The 15181-nt window shown below is 29.6% G+C and overlaps 1 protein-coding gene across 1 annotated transcript; it reads left to right on the top strand.

The window, feature by feature from the left end:
• The first annotated feature begins 602 nt into the window (after nucleotides 1-602).
• LOC119688327 (calmodulin-like) lies at nucleotides 603-1046 on the top strand. Its single transcript, XM_038103005.1, has one exon. The coding sequence runs from the start codon at nucleotides 603-605 to the stop codon at nucleotides 1044-1046; it is 444 nt and encodes a 147-aa protein (XP_037958933.1).
• Nucleotides 1047-15181: the final 14135 nt, after the last annotated feature.

Raw genomic sequence — 15181 nt, 5'->3', positions numbered from 1 at the left:
GACGCAAATGACTGTGGTAAAATTTTTGAAATTCTATAACTCCAATGAATATCTGAATGAATTTTTTAATTTTTCATCTTAGTTTGTAAGATTATATTTGATGGAATTTTTACGATTCTATGCATTCTATGATAATCTTTATTGATTTTTCAACTTTTTTGTTTTTAAAAAGCTAATTCATAGAATTTGTGCAATTCTATGTATTCTAAGACTATTAATATGAATTTATTAATTTGATATCTTTTATTTATGCATTTTAAACAATTATCGGAAGTATAGTATCTGGTATAAACTACCTAATAATGTACCTAATAATGATTATTACTTTAACTACTTAGAGAGTTAAAAAGCTTAGTAACCTTTGATAAATTCAAAAATAAACTACAGTTCAAGAAGAAAAAAAAATTTTTTATTAATAGTAAAACTAAATTTCAAAGTTTGAATTTCTCAGATAATAGAGTTTTCCGACGACACTCCATTTGAGAGTGTGTTCAAAATTTTTAGTACACAAAAACTTAACAAATTAAAGTACGTTTCTTGGGTTCCCTCAAATTTAAAGTTACATGTGATTCAATACGAAGTTTAGAACTGCAATAGCCAATATGGAAAAAGAATTAAATGACGAGCATCTTGTATTACTGAAGGTCCTGTTCCTTCAATTCGATGAGGAGTGCAATGATAAATTGCCGGCAGGAATCTTCGCAAGAGCTGTACACATGGCCTTTAATAGCATTGGTGAATTGATCACGTTGGCTCAAGCCCAGGCTATTACGGAGCAGTATAACGATGGCACTGGTTACTATAGTTTTGATAAATTTGTTACCATTTTAACTGGTAAAATGGTGCAAATTTACACAAGGCCAGAAATGCTTAAACTATTTCGAGTTATGGACAAGGAACACAAAGGCTTCATAACCGTTGAGGAAATGCGTCAAAAATTTGGTGATCGTTTGACAGAAGATGAAATTCAATGTGCTGTTCGCTGTGGTGATGGAATTCTTACCTTTGAAGCTTTCTACACTCTAATGAATCCATTTAAAAATTAACGAATTGGAAACTAAAGGTCTTCATGACTATCATTTGGGTAGTCATTAATCGTCAAATACAATTTTGCCAAATTTGAACACATTACACTTAATTTCCACAACAAATTAAAGAAACAACTGCAATAGCCATAACAGGTTATTAAAATAAAGAGTATATTTTTTTTATTATATTAATTACTATTCTTTATTATTTATTAACATTTTATTTTACTTATTTAATTATTATTCAATAGGTGTAAAGTTTTCATAAAAGCTTGTTTAAATATTTTATTTAAGTTTGGGAAACAAAGTTTTGCTTTTTGTGGCGACGATTCCGTCTTCAAAATAGTTTGCCCAACTTAATAACATATCAATAGTTAGTATATGGACTAAAACACTGCATTTTCAGAGAGACTTACTTCTACGGAACTGTTTTTATATTACTTTGAGTTGGATGTCTTTTATATTGACATTTCAAGTCGTGTTCTGTTAATATTCGATTTATGTCCAGACTATTTTTTAACCGCATTTTGTTTTTGTGTCTGTCCTATAAATAGCCTAGCCTATATGTTAAATAGCCACATTATTTTTGGGATTAATTGGTCTAATCCGGACTTTTTTATTGTTAACTGTTACTGGTTATAGTCTTAACTGTTGCTAGTTATAGTGTTAACTGTTGCTAGTTATAGTGTTAACTGCTACTAGTTACTATGTTGACTGTTACTAGTTATAGTGTTGACTGTTATTAGTTATAGCGTTTACTTGTTCTAGTTATAGTGTAAACTGTTACTAGTTATAGTGTAAACTGTTACTAGTTATAGTGTAAACTGTTACTAGTTATAGTGTAAACTGTTATTAGTTTTTGGATTAACTGTTACTAGTTATAGTGTTGATTCTTACTAGTTATAGTGTTAATTCTTACTAGTTATAGTGTAAACTGTTATTAGTTTTAGTGTTGATTGTTACTGAGCATAGTGTTAACTGTTACTAGTTATTGTGTTAATTATAAGTAGTTAAAGTGTTTACTACAAGAAATTGTTATATAGTTTTAAATAAAATTAGTTGTATTGTTAACTACGACATGTTATAATGCTAATTGACTCGATACCCTAACTGACTCGTGTTAGGTTGGTTCACGTTCACTTGAATGGAAGGCGTCGTGCCTATCAGTGTTATCTGTACACTAATTGTTGCGGTCGCCAATGTATTTGGACCATTATTTAAGGCCAAGTGGGGTTTAGTGTGCACAATGCTAATACTCCAACCTAAGCTAACCTGTGGAGACTCTAATATAGTTGCTTAGTGTTTCCAAGCGAAAAGTTCATTAAATCTGATATAAAAATTTGATGGAATTTTTTCAAATTTTATTTCAAAATCAACCAGTACTTATTTTTATCTGTTTTCGAAAAAATATATATGAAACAAAACATTTATTTTCGTAAATTTGGTGCACTTTTTTTTCGTAAATTTAATTTATCTGTAATAAATTGAATATGAATACATTTTATCTGGCAAAAAATCAACTGAAATTAATTTAATAAATTTTATTTTGGTTGCAATTTGGACCGCTTGATAGGGTATTAATAATAAATAAACAAACCGAGCAACTGCAGACTAAAAAAAAGTTTTTAATTAAAAACTATAATTAATGTTTAGAAAATCAGTGCCAATGGCAAGTAAAAATAGAGAAGGAATTAACATATAAAATGTTTAGAATCTGACAAAAGCACCTGAAGCCATTTCCATAAAAAATAGAAAACTCGAAATGCTGAATAAAATGTGATGAGAAATGTAATTAATTATTGGCTTCGTGCTGAAAGTGAGTTAAATTGAAACGATTGCTCTAGATTTGCTTAATTAAGCGCATTATGATAACTTAATTAAGTACGAATTTGAATTAAATTAGCATGGCCAGTGCAAAGCGTTTTCATTTTCTATACTTACAGGATTTTTTATTCACAAATGCATTTATGCTTGAGTCCTCATTTGAGTTGTATTTGTTATAACTAAACTAACTTAAAGCGACCTCAATTGCAATTAAACTTCAAGCATTGGCTTTGCTTATCGAAACAGAGAGCTAATATGGAGAATGTTGTTGAAGTTAGTTACTAACATCTACTATTACAAAGTTATAGATTGAATAGATTCCTACCTATGTATGCAGTTTCGATTAAGATTCAAGAATTTTTTTGATTAAACTCGTTATTAATTTTAGCTATGAAATGTATGAAACTTTTGATTCATATCAATATTCACATATAAATATTACATATTTATTTTAAGTATTACTGACATAAATTTTTTAAATGAAAAACACATGAAAGAAATTTAATTAGAATTTGTAATAAATTCTGATAGTAAAAAGTCACTAATTCAATGAAATTTATTGATATCTCCAACGTTAAAGATGCTCCGAATGATTGTTGCCCATAAATTAATAATATATTAATTATACTTTTTATATTCAATTAAAATTAAAAAAATATAATCAAATCAATTTCAGGATGACAATACTCGATTTCAGGATTAAGTTCAAATCTCAGCGAAACTGATGCAACCTTACATCCGACAGAACTATCCAGTCGTTTTAGGATTAACATACATAATTGTGTTAATAATTCCTCAGAGAGATATGATAGGTTCATCAGACCCTATGAGACTAGTTCCAAAAAGATACAAAGCTGTTTTTTCTATTTCTTATTCCTATATAGTCTTTATACGTATCATTACAGGGTTAGAATTGTTAAACAAATGTGTCGAATATGCATGTCGGACACAGTTTTTGAATAATTTGGGGCGTATATTTTTAATGTCCGTTTTAAGAGTAGTCAAAAGTTAGAAAAAGACCAATTCGTTGTTACAATTTTCCGGGAAAGTCCATTTAAAAACAGATTAATGTAGAGTTAGCTGTTTTGAGTGTCATTTGGCGACCCTTTAATTCTCCGCGTACCTAGTGGTACCTATTGTGGGATCAACTTGATACTTTTTCTTATTGTTTTTTGATAATACCAAAACATTTTTAAGTCGGACGTCTTAAGAACTAAACTATATTAATATATTGTTCATTAGAATTGTTTTTTTTTTTAGTATAATCCATTGTAAAGTCGGCATGCTTAGAATATTGGAATCGTGCCGAGCTAAATTATATTATATTCATACAATTCAATAACCGCTAGGCAATAAAATTATTTATTCTTACTTTTTAAAAACAAAGTCTATTATGTTAGATGCATATAATTTTTTGTGTTAATTTTAACAATAACTTACAGTCACTCATGAATCAATTCATTCCTGGCAATACATTAAATGAAACAAAGTCTAGTAATAGACATCATGCCAATTTGTTTGTTAAATCCAATTTGAGAATCGTAATCGTACAATGGGCTGCTCATGTAGTAAGAATGACACTGGAGACAAAGACGAACAGCATATACAACACAAAGCCGATGACAAACAGTCCAAGAACAAAATCGAATAAAAACGTGTATGCTGATGCAAAAAAGATTGGAGTACTGAACTGGAAGAGAGTAGCAAAAGATCGGGACAGATAGAGAGAGATCGTGAGAAAAGAAAAAGAAAGGGCGAATCGCACTTACAGATAGGTCCATTGATTTTAGCAAACTAAAATGAAACTAAAACACTCTACACATATCATGCATATAAGGTATGGTTCATAGTTACATATTGACGTCTTGATACCTAACTAAGTAAACCAATATTTTCTTATTAATCTTCAAAATAAGTAGACATAATACATAGATCTTTTAATTTCCAGCAATACCAGATGGAGCTAACCCGCCATGTAGGCATCAACTAGAATATCATTACTTCTCCCCTAAATTTAAAAACTGGTCTAAACATAGATCTCTTGATGCTTAGTACTATTACGGCTAGTTAATCGCCTAAGCTTCATTTGAGATGTCAATGCTTTTTTGTTAATCCTTGTAATTGTTTATAGTCACACGTGAATCCAATTGATCTTTAGCAATATCAGATAGAATTACACCTCAATGAACTCTTTATGTAACATATGTTGCCAATCCATGTTGTATTAGTCCAACAAATAATTCGTAGCCAATCATAATCATTAGTATTTACTATCACCAGCTGGAATTAAATCTTCTTGTAGGTATAAAGTAGGAATCCACTATTGTTTTCGTGAATCTAAAAAGAATACGTGTTAGAGCTAACTTTTCCTGGGTATATTAAGTATGATAAAATTGTTTCTTTTGTGAATTTAAGAAATGATTCGTACACTCAGGAATATAAATTGGTTGATTTAACCAGATTTTTATTAAATCTCAGTTTAAAATATTCTTACTCAACGCATCATGTTATTTCATCTTTACCATACGAACTAAATTTTTCTAACAAAACGAAATTTTTCTGAGTGTACCCTTACATTGATCTATTGATGCATAGTAATACTAGATGGAGCTAATAATCAATTTAAGAAGTAATTCATATCCGACAGAGTCTTATTAAGAACTAGCAGTACCATATGCAGATCTTTGCTGTAGGTATCAAGTAGAATACTAATGTTTTTTTATGAATCTAAGAAGTGATTTATAACCACACATGGAGCCATTGATACCTAATAACAATACCTTAACATTTTCTTTTTTGTGAACCTATGAAGTGCTGGAGACGGAATTTTGAGGCGAAATCTCTAAGCATTTGTTAGTGTTTTTTAAGCGTGTTTTCATAAATTAAATAAAATTTAATTAATTTTACAATAAAATTTAAATTACAATATATTTTTGATGATTTTTTTTTTTTGATAATTTTATTAATTTTGTTTAATTTTTGCCTGTAATTGGTAAACATTAAAAATTAAATTGGTCATTATTTTATCACAATTTAATGGAAAGGTTACCGCAGTGCTCTTTTAAGCATACACTGCGAGCCCCAATTTCATGACACCATTCCGGTACGTGGTGGTGGCTCAGTTAACCTGGACCTGAATGTCATTTGCCTTTTCTCATTATTTACATTTAATTTACGAAGCGCAGCGCAACGCGGCAGCAGCAATAGCAGCAGAAGCAGCATTAAATGTTAAAGGGAACAATAAATTAAAAAATCAAAAGTAACACACAGTGGGGCAGTATAGCAGTGTAGCAGTAGGACAACATAGCAGCATAGCAGAATAGCAGCATAGCAGCATAGCAGAATAGCAGCAGCAACAACAATGCCACTTGGGCATAAAAATTAAATGAATAATTTTTTTTTTTTTTTGCCAAAGGGAACGTTTAAGTGCAATTAAATTATTGAACCGGGGGACTCAAAAAACAAGAGGAGAGTAGGACTAAAAGCGAAATGCCGCACAGGAAATATAGAAGAATATTAAAAACAGGGAAAATTTTATGTATAATTGAATAGGAAAAGTAAAATTGTCATTACAAAATTAATTTGAATAATTTATATGGCAAAAATGTTAATGCTTTGCATAATACTGAAAAAAGGTGAAATTTTTATTTTTTGATTAATTTCCATTATAAAACAAACACTATATGCAATGTTAAATTTTTAATTAACTGACAGAAAATTATTCCTTATAAGCAAATATAATACAAATTACAACAAAAACATCAACATCAACGTCAACAACATCAACAACATCAGCAACAAAAGTGACAACAAAAATCATTATTTTAATCATAATAAGGAGTAGTCACAGCCGCAGCATCAAACAAAGAGCTGACATGAGGTGAAATGAAGTGAGCTAAATGAACATCGGTTACCACCTGCGGGAAACACCAGTAAGTATAATCTCTGCACACCTCACGAGTGCTCATGTCCTTGCTGCTTTGTCAACTTTCATTTGGTATCCAGCGGTGTACGTCAATTAACGTGAAATGAACATACTTAAGCTTTAAGCGTTTTCACCTCACTTTACACAATTTATTAACTCGAATTTATTTCAATTGTGATAAATAAAACAAATTAAAAGTGTATCAAAAGTGAGATATAGTAAGAGTATCACATCACTGGGATAGGACAATATTCCAACTAGTGATAAATCACATTGAAGAAGTTGGAAAAACTTCATTAACATAATTACCACGTTTGAAGTCAAGTTAATATATACAGGAATATACAGTATGTTTAGAACGTCAGCGATACAATAACCACAACACTACAGAACTATATTACTGCTAATCACTACATTTAGATTAGATTATGTCAACTACTTCCATATTAATAGAAATACAATTAAAAGGTCTTAACAATTGTTGTCCAAAATCCAAAAAATTGATGTCCAAAAATTCAATATAATTTTTAGCTTTAATTTTTATATTCTCAATGAGCGATTCTAAGTAAGTTTGAAGTTGGGTTGTTGGACACTATTTTTTAACAAGTGCTCTATATAGAGTACATACCAGAATTATGTAAAAAGGGTCCAAAGTGAAAAAATACACATTTTATTACATGTTCCTTTCATTTATTTATCTTTTATCCAAAGCTCCATTTTTGTACTTTTGCTCGTAGCGAATTTGCTCCAAAATCAGCATTAAACCTAATTGCAGAGCCTTCTGGTTTGTGTAAAAGTTTGACTTTCTGTTGGTTTTTTGCTGGATTTTTGTGTGGGTCCCACCATTTTTAATATTTATTTTTCATTTTTATTTACTTAAAGTTTTAACCGCATAAGTTAAACTTAAGTTACGACTTATATTTTTATTTTTATATTTATTTTTTTATTTACCTACCTACCTACCTACCAACACACATTTTCCTTTGGAAATGCAAATAAATATTTTTATATGTAAGTAAATATTTATTCTGTTGATTTTAGAGTTGTGCAAGGTGTGGTAAAAGGAAAACATTTTTCCTCCTTTACTGAACTCACACAATATATGTTTGAGATGTCCTTTCAGCTTATTCAATTTTATGACATTTATTGAAGATTATTTTTTCGGTACTACAATATTAAGAATGTTAGATAAGAAATTGTCAATACTTAATTAGAATCATATATATGTACATTGATACATAAGAATTATGTGCAAATTTATTTAATATATGACTTAAATAATCAATAGGTTTTTTTCGTAGTAGCTGAAAGATTGTTAAGTTTACTAGTTACTTTGAAGGCATATAACAAAAAAAAAAAATTTGATTTTATTCGAATTGAACCACACATGTAGTTTATTTTTTCAACACAGCATTCGAAATAGATTTTTTCTCATTAAAATAAACAAAACATTTTAATTAAAATAATTCTATATAAATTTTCAATCACATACACCTCTTTCAGATACTGTCAACCAACAATAGTACTTAAGCTCTCTGAATTTTCGACACTTGGTGTTTGAAACTTTGGTATGAACAATTAAGGCATTCGATTTTTCTAAAAACAATTTATAATACTACATATAGTTACCGATATCTAAAACATCTGCATAGTTAGCACACAATAATTTAGTTTTTAATATCATTAAAATAAAAAAATAAAAAATTCATGAATTCATTCATAAAAAAATTTTTAGTACAACATAAAATCATACTTAAGACTTATTTTCAAGCACTTTTTTTTGAAAGTATGGGACAAACGCATATAAAAATGCATTAGCAGTAATATAGTTCTGAGAATAACTACTAATTAGTAGTTTGAGGTATCAATTTTCATATAAAATTGCTTGAAGGCACCAATTTGAATAGCTGCTGCTACTGTTGATGAAAAACTATTTGCTTTGTTATTTCATGCTTACAGATAGTTCTGCTCTAAGTTAGTATTTGAATTTATTAATTTTTTATTTAAGTCGAAATAAGTTTTTTGATTTTTGTTTGTAGTTGAAAGGTTCAACAAATAGATAGTACGTTATAAAATATTTGTTTTTTGGTAAATCAATCAATTTTATTTATTTGTTGTCTAAATAAGTTGAAGTTCAAAGAAAAAGAGTCCATTCAATGAACCCAATATCATATGAGGTTGAGCGTGCTAAGTGTTACACTTCGAAACAGATATAACTAAATCAAAAAATTTCAAGCGTCACGATTCACAATCTACAAGCGTTTTTGCAACGCAGACCCAGCTTGACTTTATGCACACTTATAGTCCAGTGCCCAGGTAAACTCGATATTACCTTAGACATTATTTTAGATAATTAGACATTAAATATTATCTCAAACTTGAATTAAAATATTGCACATAGTACACTCAGAAAAATAATTTGGTTGATTTGACCAGATTTCAATTAAATCGTAGATCTAAATATTTTTACTCGATGCCTTTTACTCGATATTGGCTCAACCAGAATACATGTTGGTTCTTATATCTCCTTTACCACATGAACCAAAATTTTTGAAACAAAATGAATCGCTCAATTTAAATAGTATGTGGTTAGAGCATATTTTTCTTAGTGTACAATTTAATAAGATTTTTAGAGAAGATAAAAGAAAAATACTCGAAACAGCGTTGTATGGTCAATAACTAAAATATTTGTTCTTGTCTTTTCTTTGCTATTCGAATCTGTCTAACTTTTAAAATAGTTCTTTTCGTTATAAAGACGCGTCACTCTCGGCAAGAAAAAATTAACATAAAAAGGAAATTTTGCTTCTGAATATTCGTTGATAGAAAAGTCTGATGAACTTGTTTATAGTTTAGTAGTTTATCCAATTTATTATATTATATCATTATTATTATACCAATATTATTTTTTTTATAAACTTAAAAGTATGTGGAATAAAATTTTTATTTTTATATGTAAAAAAAGAGCAGTCCTAGCACTTAATGTACAAATGGACGTGGAATGAACTAATAATACAAGTATTTATAGTATTGTGGATACTATGAAAGTTAATATGGATTAAATACGAGTACATAAAATTAAAGTGAACATGATCAAAGGCTGGTGACACTCAACAAACGCCCTTAAAGACTGGAATTGTCTACTTCAGCTATTTCAACCTGGTTAAGCAGTTAATTCGATCTTCTGCTGTTCATAACTTTATTACTTTAAGGAAACATTTCAGAAAAAGTGAAAAGAATTTCGTCAACAGAAAAGGAGTTGTGTTCCCTCGTGCACACTTCTTTGAAGAATTGTAACAAATTAATAGAACTTGTTCAGGCAGCTGTGTCACATGTACCATATGGTACAGACTTTATACCATCTGACTGCCATTGTTTTCGTTTTCTGTAAGACTATCTTTATGGTAAACAAATATCCAGCTGAAGAATTGGTCAATTGACAAAATTCTTTGCCGATAACATACTGAAGTTTTACACCGATTGAGTTATGAAGCTGTCAGAAGGAGCTCATAACTAATGATAATTATTATTAAATTCCATACTCCATTTAGCAGCTTGAGGATACAAAAAAAATTTCTCCAAGCAAGTCTATTTTGTGCAGTGTATCGTACTTGTTAATCGATTTGTCAGTTTCTGTCTGTATAGCTCGCTTTCAAGTCGCTGCAGGTCAACCTCTACGTCGATGCACTTCTGGGTTCCAATTCGTTACTGTGTGTGTGATTTCTTCATAAGGTTTCCAGTTATATTTTCGTTTTTTGATTTCGTTTGCAATCGTACTTTGGTTAGTTAATCTCTACAATTCCGTAACTAATGATAAGATGTGATAAATAATAATAGCCAAAATAAATAAATATATAAATATAAATAAATTTTAAAAACAGAAAATTTTTGTCCAAAAATGTACTAAAAAAAAAACACTAATATCTTTTTTAACACTCATTATGCATTATATAAAAATTATGTCACAACCACTGTAAATAAAATAATAAAGTAAATAAATTATCAGTATCTTATAAAGATAATCCACATTTCATTTTAATTTATATAAAAAATATTGTAATAAACATGCAGTGAAATTAATTTTAATATAATAATGCAACTAATTCACTCATAAACCATAAATCTCTTCAGTCGCTCGTGTGTAATTTATTAAGGAGTTAAGTTATTATATTAATCCAATTTCCAAGTCTAACACCTGTGCTCCAGTTTGAAATTCACATGAAAAAGTTGAATAAACACTACCAAAAAAACATTAAGTGGACCACAATCAGGGCAAAATTATGCATATAATTCCTCTTAATTCAGCCAATTTTCGCTAAACTTGCACTTGTTGGCATTGCCTGGACGCTTGGTGCGATTTATTAAAATAAATTGTTTTAATTCGTGTACATAGAGAGCGCACGGAGCGACCGCGACAAAACTGCAGCATAAACACAGCAAACAGATATTAAAATAAAACAATTAATAATAAAAAATAAGAAAAATTTATTATATAAAAATAATATAAAAAAAAATAAAATAAAATACAATACACAACTGTTTGTTTATAACTTAATTTGATGCCATTCTCGCATAAGCCACTCTACCCGCACATCCAGATCCAAATAAATTCATGGCGCGGTTAGATAGAAGTGACAGTCGCACAACCCAACTACACATTTCTCTATATATAGTCCTGTGTATGAAGTGATCAGCTCATCAGCGGTCATTTCCGCTGCACAGCTTCATTAAATCTACTCAACGCTTCAAATTTATTTATTTCATATTTTTCAGTTGTTGGAGATACATAATGGCTATCACTTCAATCCGTACTACTATTTGCTACACTAAATGATAAAATTCTGATTTAACTGTGCCACAATTTTTTTTATTTTATTCTTTATTTAAATATATGTCAGTATACATATTTTTTTATTGCTTTTTAGTATACCCTGCAGTACATTGCCAAAGCATTTGTTCATCATTTGCATGATGATGTTTGACAAAAAGGATAATTTCATATGAAAAATTTATCATTAGTCGCAGTCTTAATTTGCGCCACTAACCTTCGCTAGACAAGACAGTGAGTAGCAAATACAGAGTAGCGAAATCATACTGCTCACCTATTACTTCTGTAATTAAAATTTTCTCTTTTCTTCAAACCCCAGTAAATCGTAGTACTAATTTCTGTCATTATCCTTCTCAAGACAAAATAGTGAGTAGCAAATCAAAAGTAGCAAAACCATGCTGCTCACCTACTACTTCTGTAATTAAAGTTTTCTCTTTTCTTTAAACCCCAGTCAATCGTAGTACTAATTTCTGTCATTATCCTTCTCAAGACAAGACAGTGAGTAGCAAATCAAGAGTAGCGAAATCATACTGCTCATCTACTACTTCTGCAATTAAAATTTTCTCTTTTCTTCAAACACCAGTCAATCGTAGTACTAATTTCTGTCATTATCCTTCTTAAGACAAGACAGTCAGTAGCAAATCAAAACTAGCCAAATCATACTGCTCACCTACTACTTCGGCAATAAAAATTTTCTCTTTTCTTCAAACCCCAGTCAATCGTAGTACTAATTTCTGTCATTATCCTTCTCAAGACAAGACAGTGAGTAGCAAATTCAAAGTAGCGAAATCATACTGCTCACCTACTACTTCTGCAATTAAAATTTTCTCTTTTCTTCAAATCCTAGTCAATCGTAGCCCTAATTTCTGTCATTATCCTTCTCAAGACAAGACAGTGAGTAGCAAATCAAGAGTAGCGAAATCATACTGCTCATCTACTACTTCTGCAATTAAAATTTTCTCTTTTCTTCAAATCCTAGTCAATCGTAGTACTAATTTCTGTCATTATCCTTCTCAAGACAGGACAGTGAGTAGCAAATCCAAAGTAGCGAAATCATATTGCTCACCTACTACTTCTGCAATTAAAATTTTCTCTTTTCTTCAAATCCTAGTCAATCGTAGCCCTAATTTCTGTCATTATCCTTCTCAAGACAAGACAGTGAGTAGAAAATCAAGAGTAGAGAAATCATACTGCTCACCTACTATAAGGGAATTTATTTAAAGATTTCTGAAAATTTTATTGAAACTCTTTAAAAACATTTAAATTATTTTAGACCTTTTGTAAAATTTTTTTATAAAGAACTATTAAACTTACATCCCAAACAATTTTGATACAGTATGCAACTTAATAAAGTCTATAGAATCCTGTTGTTTTCTTTAGTGACTTAAGTTACAAGTGAATATATTTACTTTTACCTCAAAGCAATTATAGAGCATTTTTTGAAAAGCTCATTTCAAATATTGCAGTTTCACAGAAAATCCTTGTTCAGTTTATCAGGGAAAATATATGATCACAGTAGATATTTGACAATGGCACTTCGACTTTCATCTTCGCAGTATATAAAAAAGATGGGTGTCTGATTGTCGGTGTTGGAATTTTAGTTTCTGATCATTTTATTTTTTAAAGTTTAATTTTTTTATTGTTTTTTTATATTATTTTTGGCAACTCTGTTGCAAAGAATTGCGTGATTTATGTGCACTTTTATACTCGTACTTGTCCGCTCTGTTCTCATGGAAAAAAACTACACATTTCATTGTTACAATAATAAAATTTATAGCTGTGATTTAATACACAGGCACACAGATATACACATACAAATGAATTAAGTTACATACACCCACACCAAGTATTACGGAAATCCTCAAGTGACAGGACAACTTTTTCAGATACTTTTTTTTATAATAAATTTTTTTTTTCGTCTTTAACAATTTGGAAATAAATTGTAGACATTTTTTTGCACTCTTAAAATTTTACTTAAATAAAAGGTTTACGATATTTGACTGTATTTTCACTTAAAATGTATATTCACACTAAAGAAGTAAGCATTTTATGAGTGCCTCTATAATCCTTTGAGGAGAAGTCACAAGACAAGGCATTACAAAGTTGAATACTAAATGCTTTATTAACTTTGGTCTTTGCGAAACTTATATTTTGTAGTTTTCAGAAATGAATACTTCAACTCTATTTTTGCATAAATTATTAATAAAGAGAATTTTTTTTTTTCGAACAGTAGTTAACTACAACAACAAAAATTTTATTTTTTATATTATTTTAATTAATTGAATTTTTGGCTGACCACACAGCTGTTTCGAGTATTGCCAAATACCCATCATCAGTGATTTTGGAAATAATTCTTGTATTTAATAATACGTAAATAATTTTTTTTTGTGACAACAAGTACCAGGAATGCAATTTGCGCCCAGCCAAATTTGAAGCTCAAAGTCAGCGCACCTTAGCCTACTGATCCAAAGCCGTACTTGACTTTTTATGTTCGCATATTTTTCTGGAATTTTCCTAATTTTGCTAATATAAAAATAATAATAAAATTATTAATAAAATTATGGAATATAGTATGGCTCTACTTAACTTATTACATGAAAAATAACACTACCACAATTAAAGGAATTTCAAAAGTAATAGTTTATTGACTATATACAATGTAATATTATATACTTAATTTGAGAGCAACCTTATATTATTTTAAAGTTAATTATATTATCAATAGTATTCATAATGCAGCTTTAGGAAGTATATGAAGGTGGTTATTAGAAAAATATAGTCCTCCCTCATGAAAGATTTTCCATAGAGTATACAAACTAACTGATCAAATATAATTTACAAAGAGTTTATAAGAAAATTTTAATATAATAATGGCTAGAAAAACTAAACCACATCGTTTTAGGTATTTCGGCTAGCCAAAGGTCGTGAGAGTTATTGTTGTAGCCCACAAGGACCATAAAGCAGATAACATAAAAGGAATACAAACACGTACACATGTGTTAGGATGTGAATAAGTAATTATGATGTAAAAGAGGACTAGAGTATTTAGTAGTAATAAAAGATTTTAGAAAAATGAGTTTTGTGCTCAACCAGGATCAAGGTGAAGAAATCTAGCCACTTCTATGAGGCGGATTTAATGACCGATTTTACTTAAGTTTATATGTGCGTTGGCACACATGGGAGCGACATTTATGAGTGACAAGTAACTGTTTAGTGTAACATATGCGTATATTCTGATTTTTATTGAGCAAGCATAGTTCTTGTTGCATCTTCCTTCCTCGGAGAATAGTGGGGGACCTATTGAGAACCTTGTTGTAGGGCAACGATGGTCTTCAAGAGGATACTGCAACTGTGTAAAGAGCTGTAATTCCATATTTACATTCGAGCTCATTATGTTAACTGCATTACAATAAGTGTTGATATATTTGTAATATTAACATATATCATCATCTATCATCATATCGTTATTAAGAGTTGACATACATTAAGACCGAAAAGTTTTCGGAAATTCTCATTTAAAATTCGCGCGCTGTATATTTTTCGATATTTTAAGTTTATGTAGTTTGGCAGCAATGTCCT

The sequence above is a fragment of the Teleopsis dalmanni genome, chromosome X (genome assembly GCF_002237135.1).
Source record: "Teleopsis dalmanni isolate 2A chromosome X, ASM223713v2, whole genome shotgun sequence".
NCBI classification, from domain to species: domain Eukaryota; kingdom Metazoa; phylum Arthropoda; class Insecta; order Diptera; family Diopsidae; genus Teleopsis; species Teleopsis dalmanni.
Note: the sequence above shows the minus strand (reverse complement) of the source record. Positions and strands in the feature narration are given on the sequence as shown.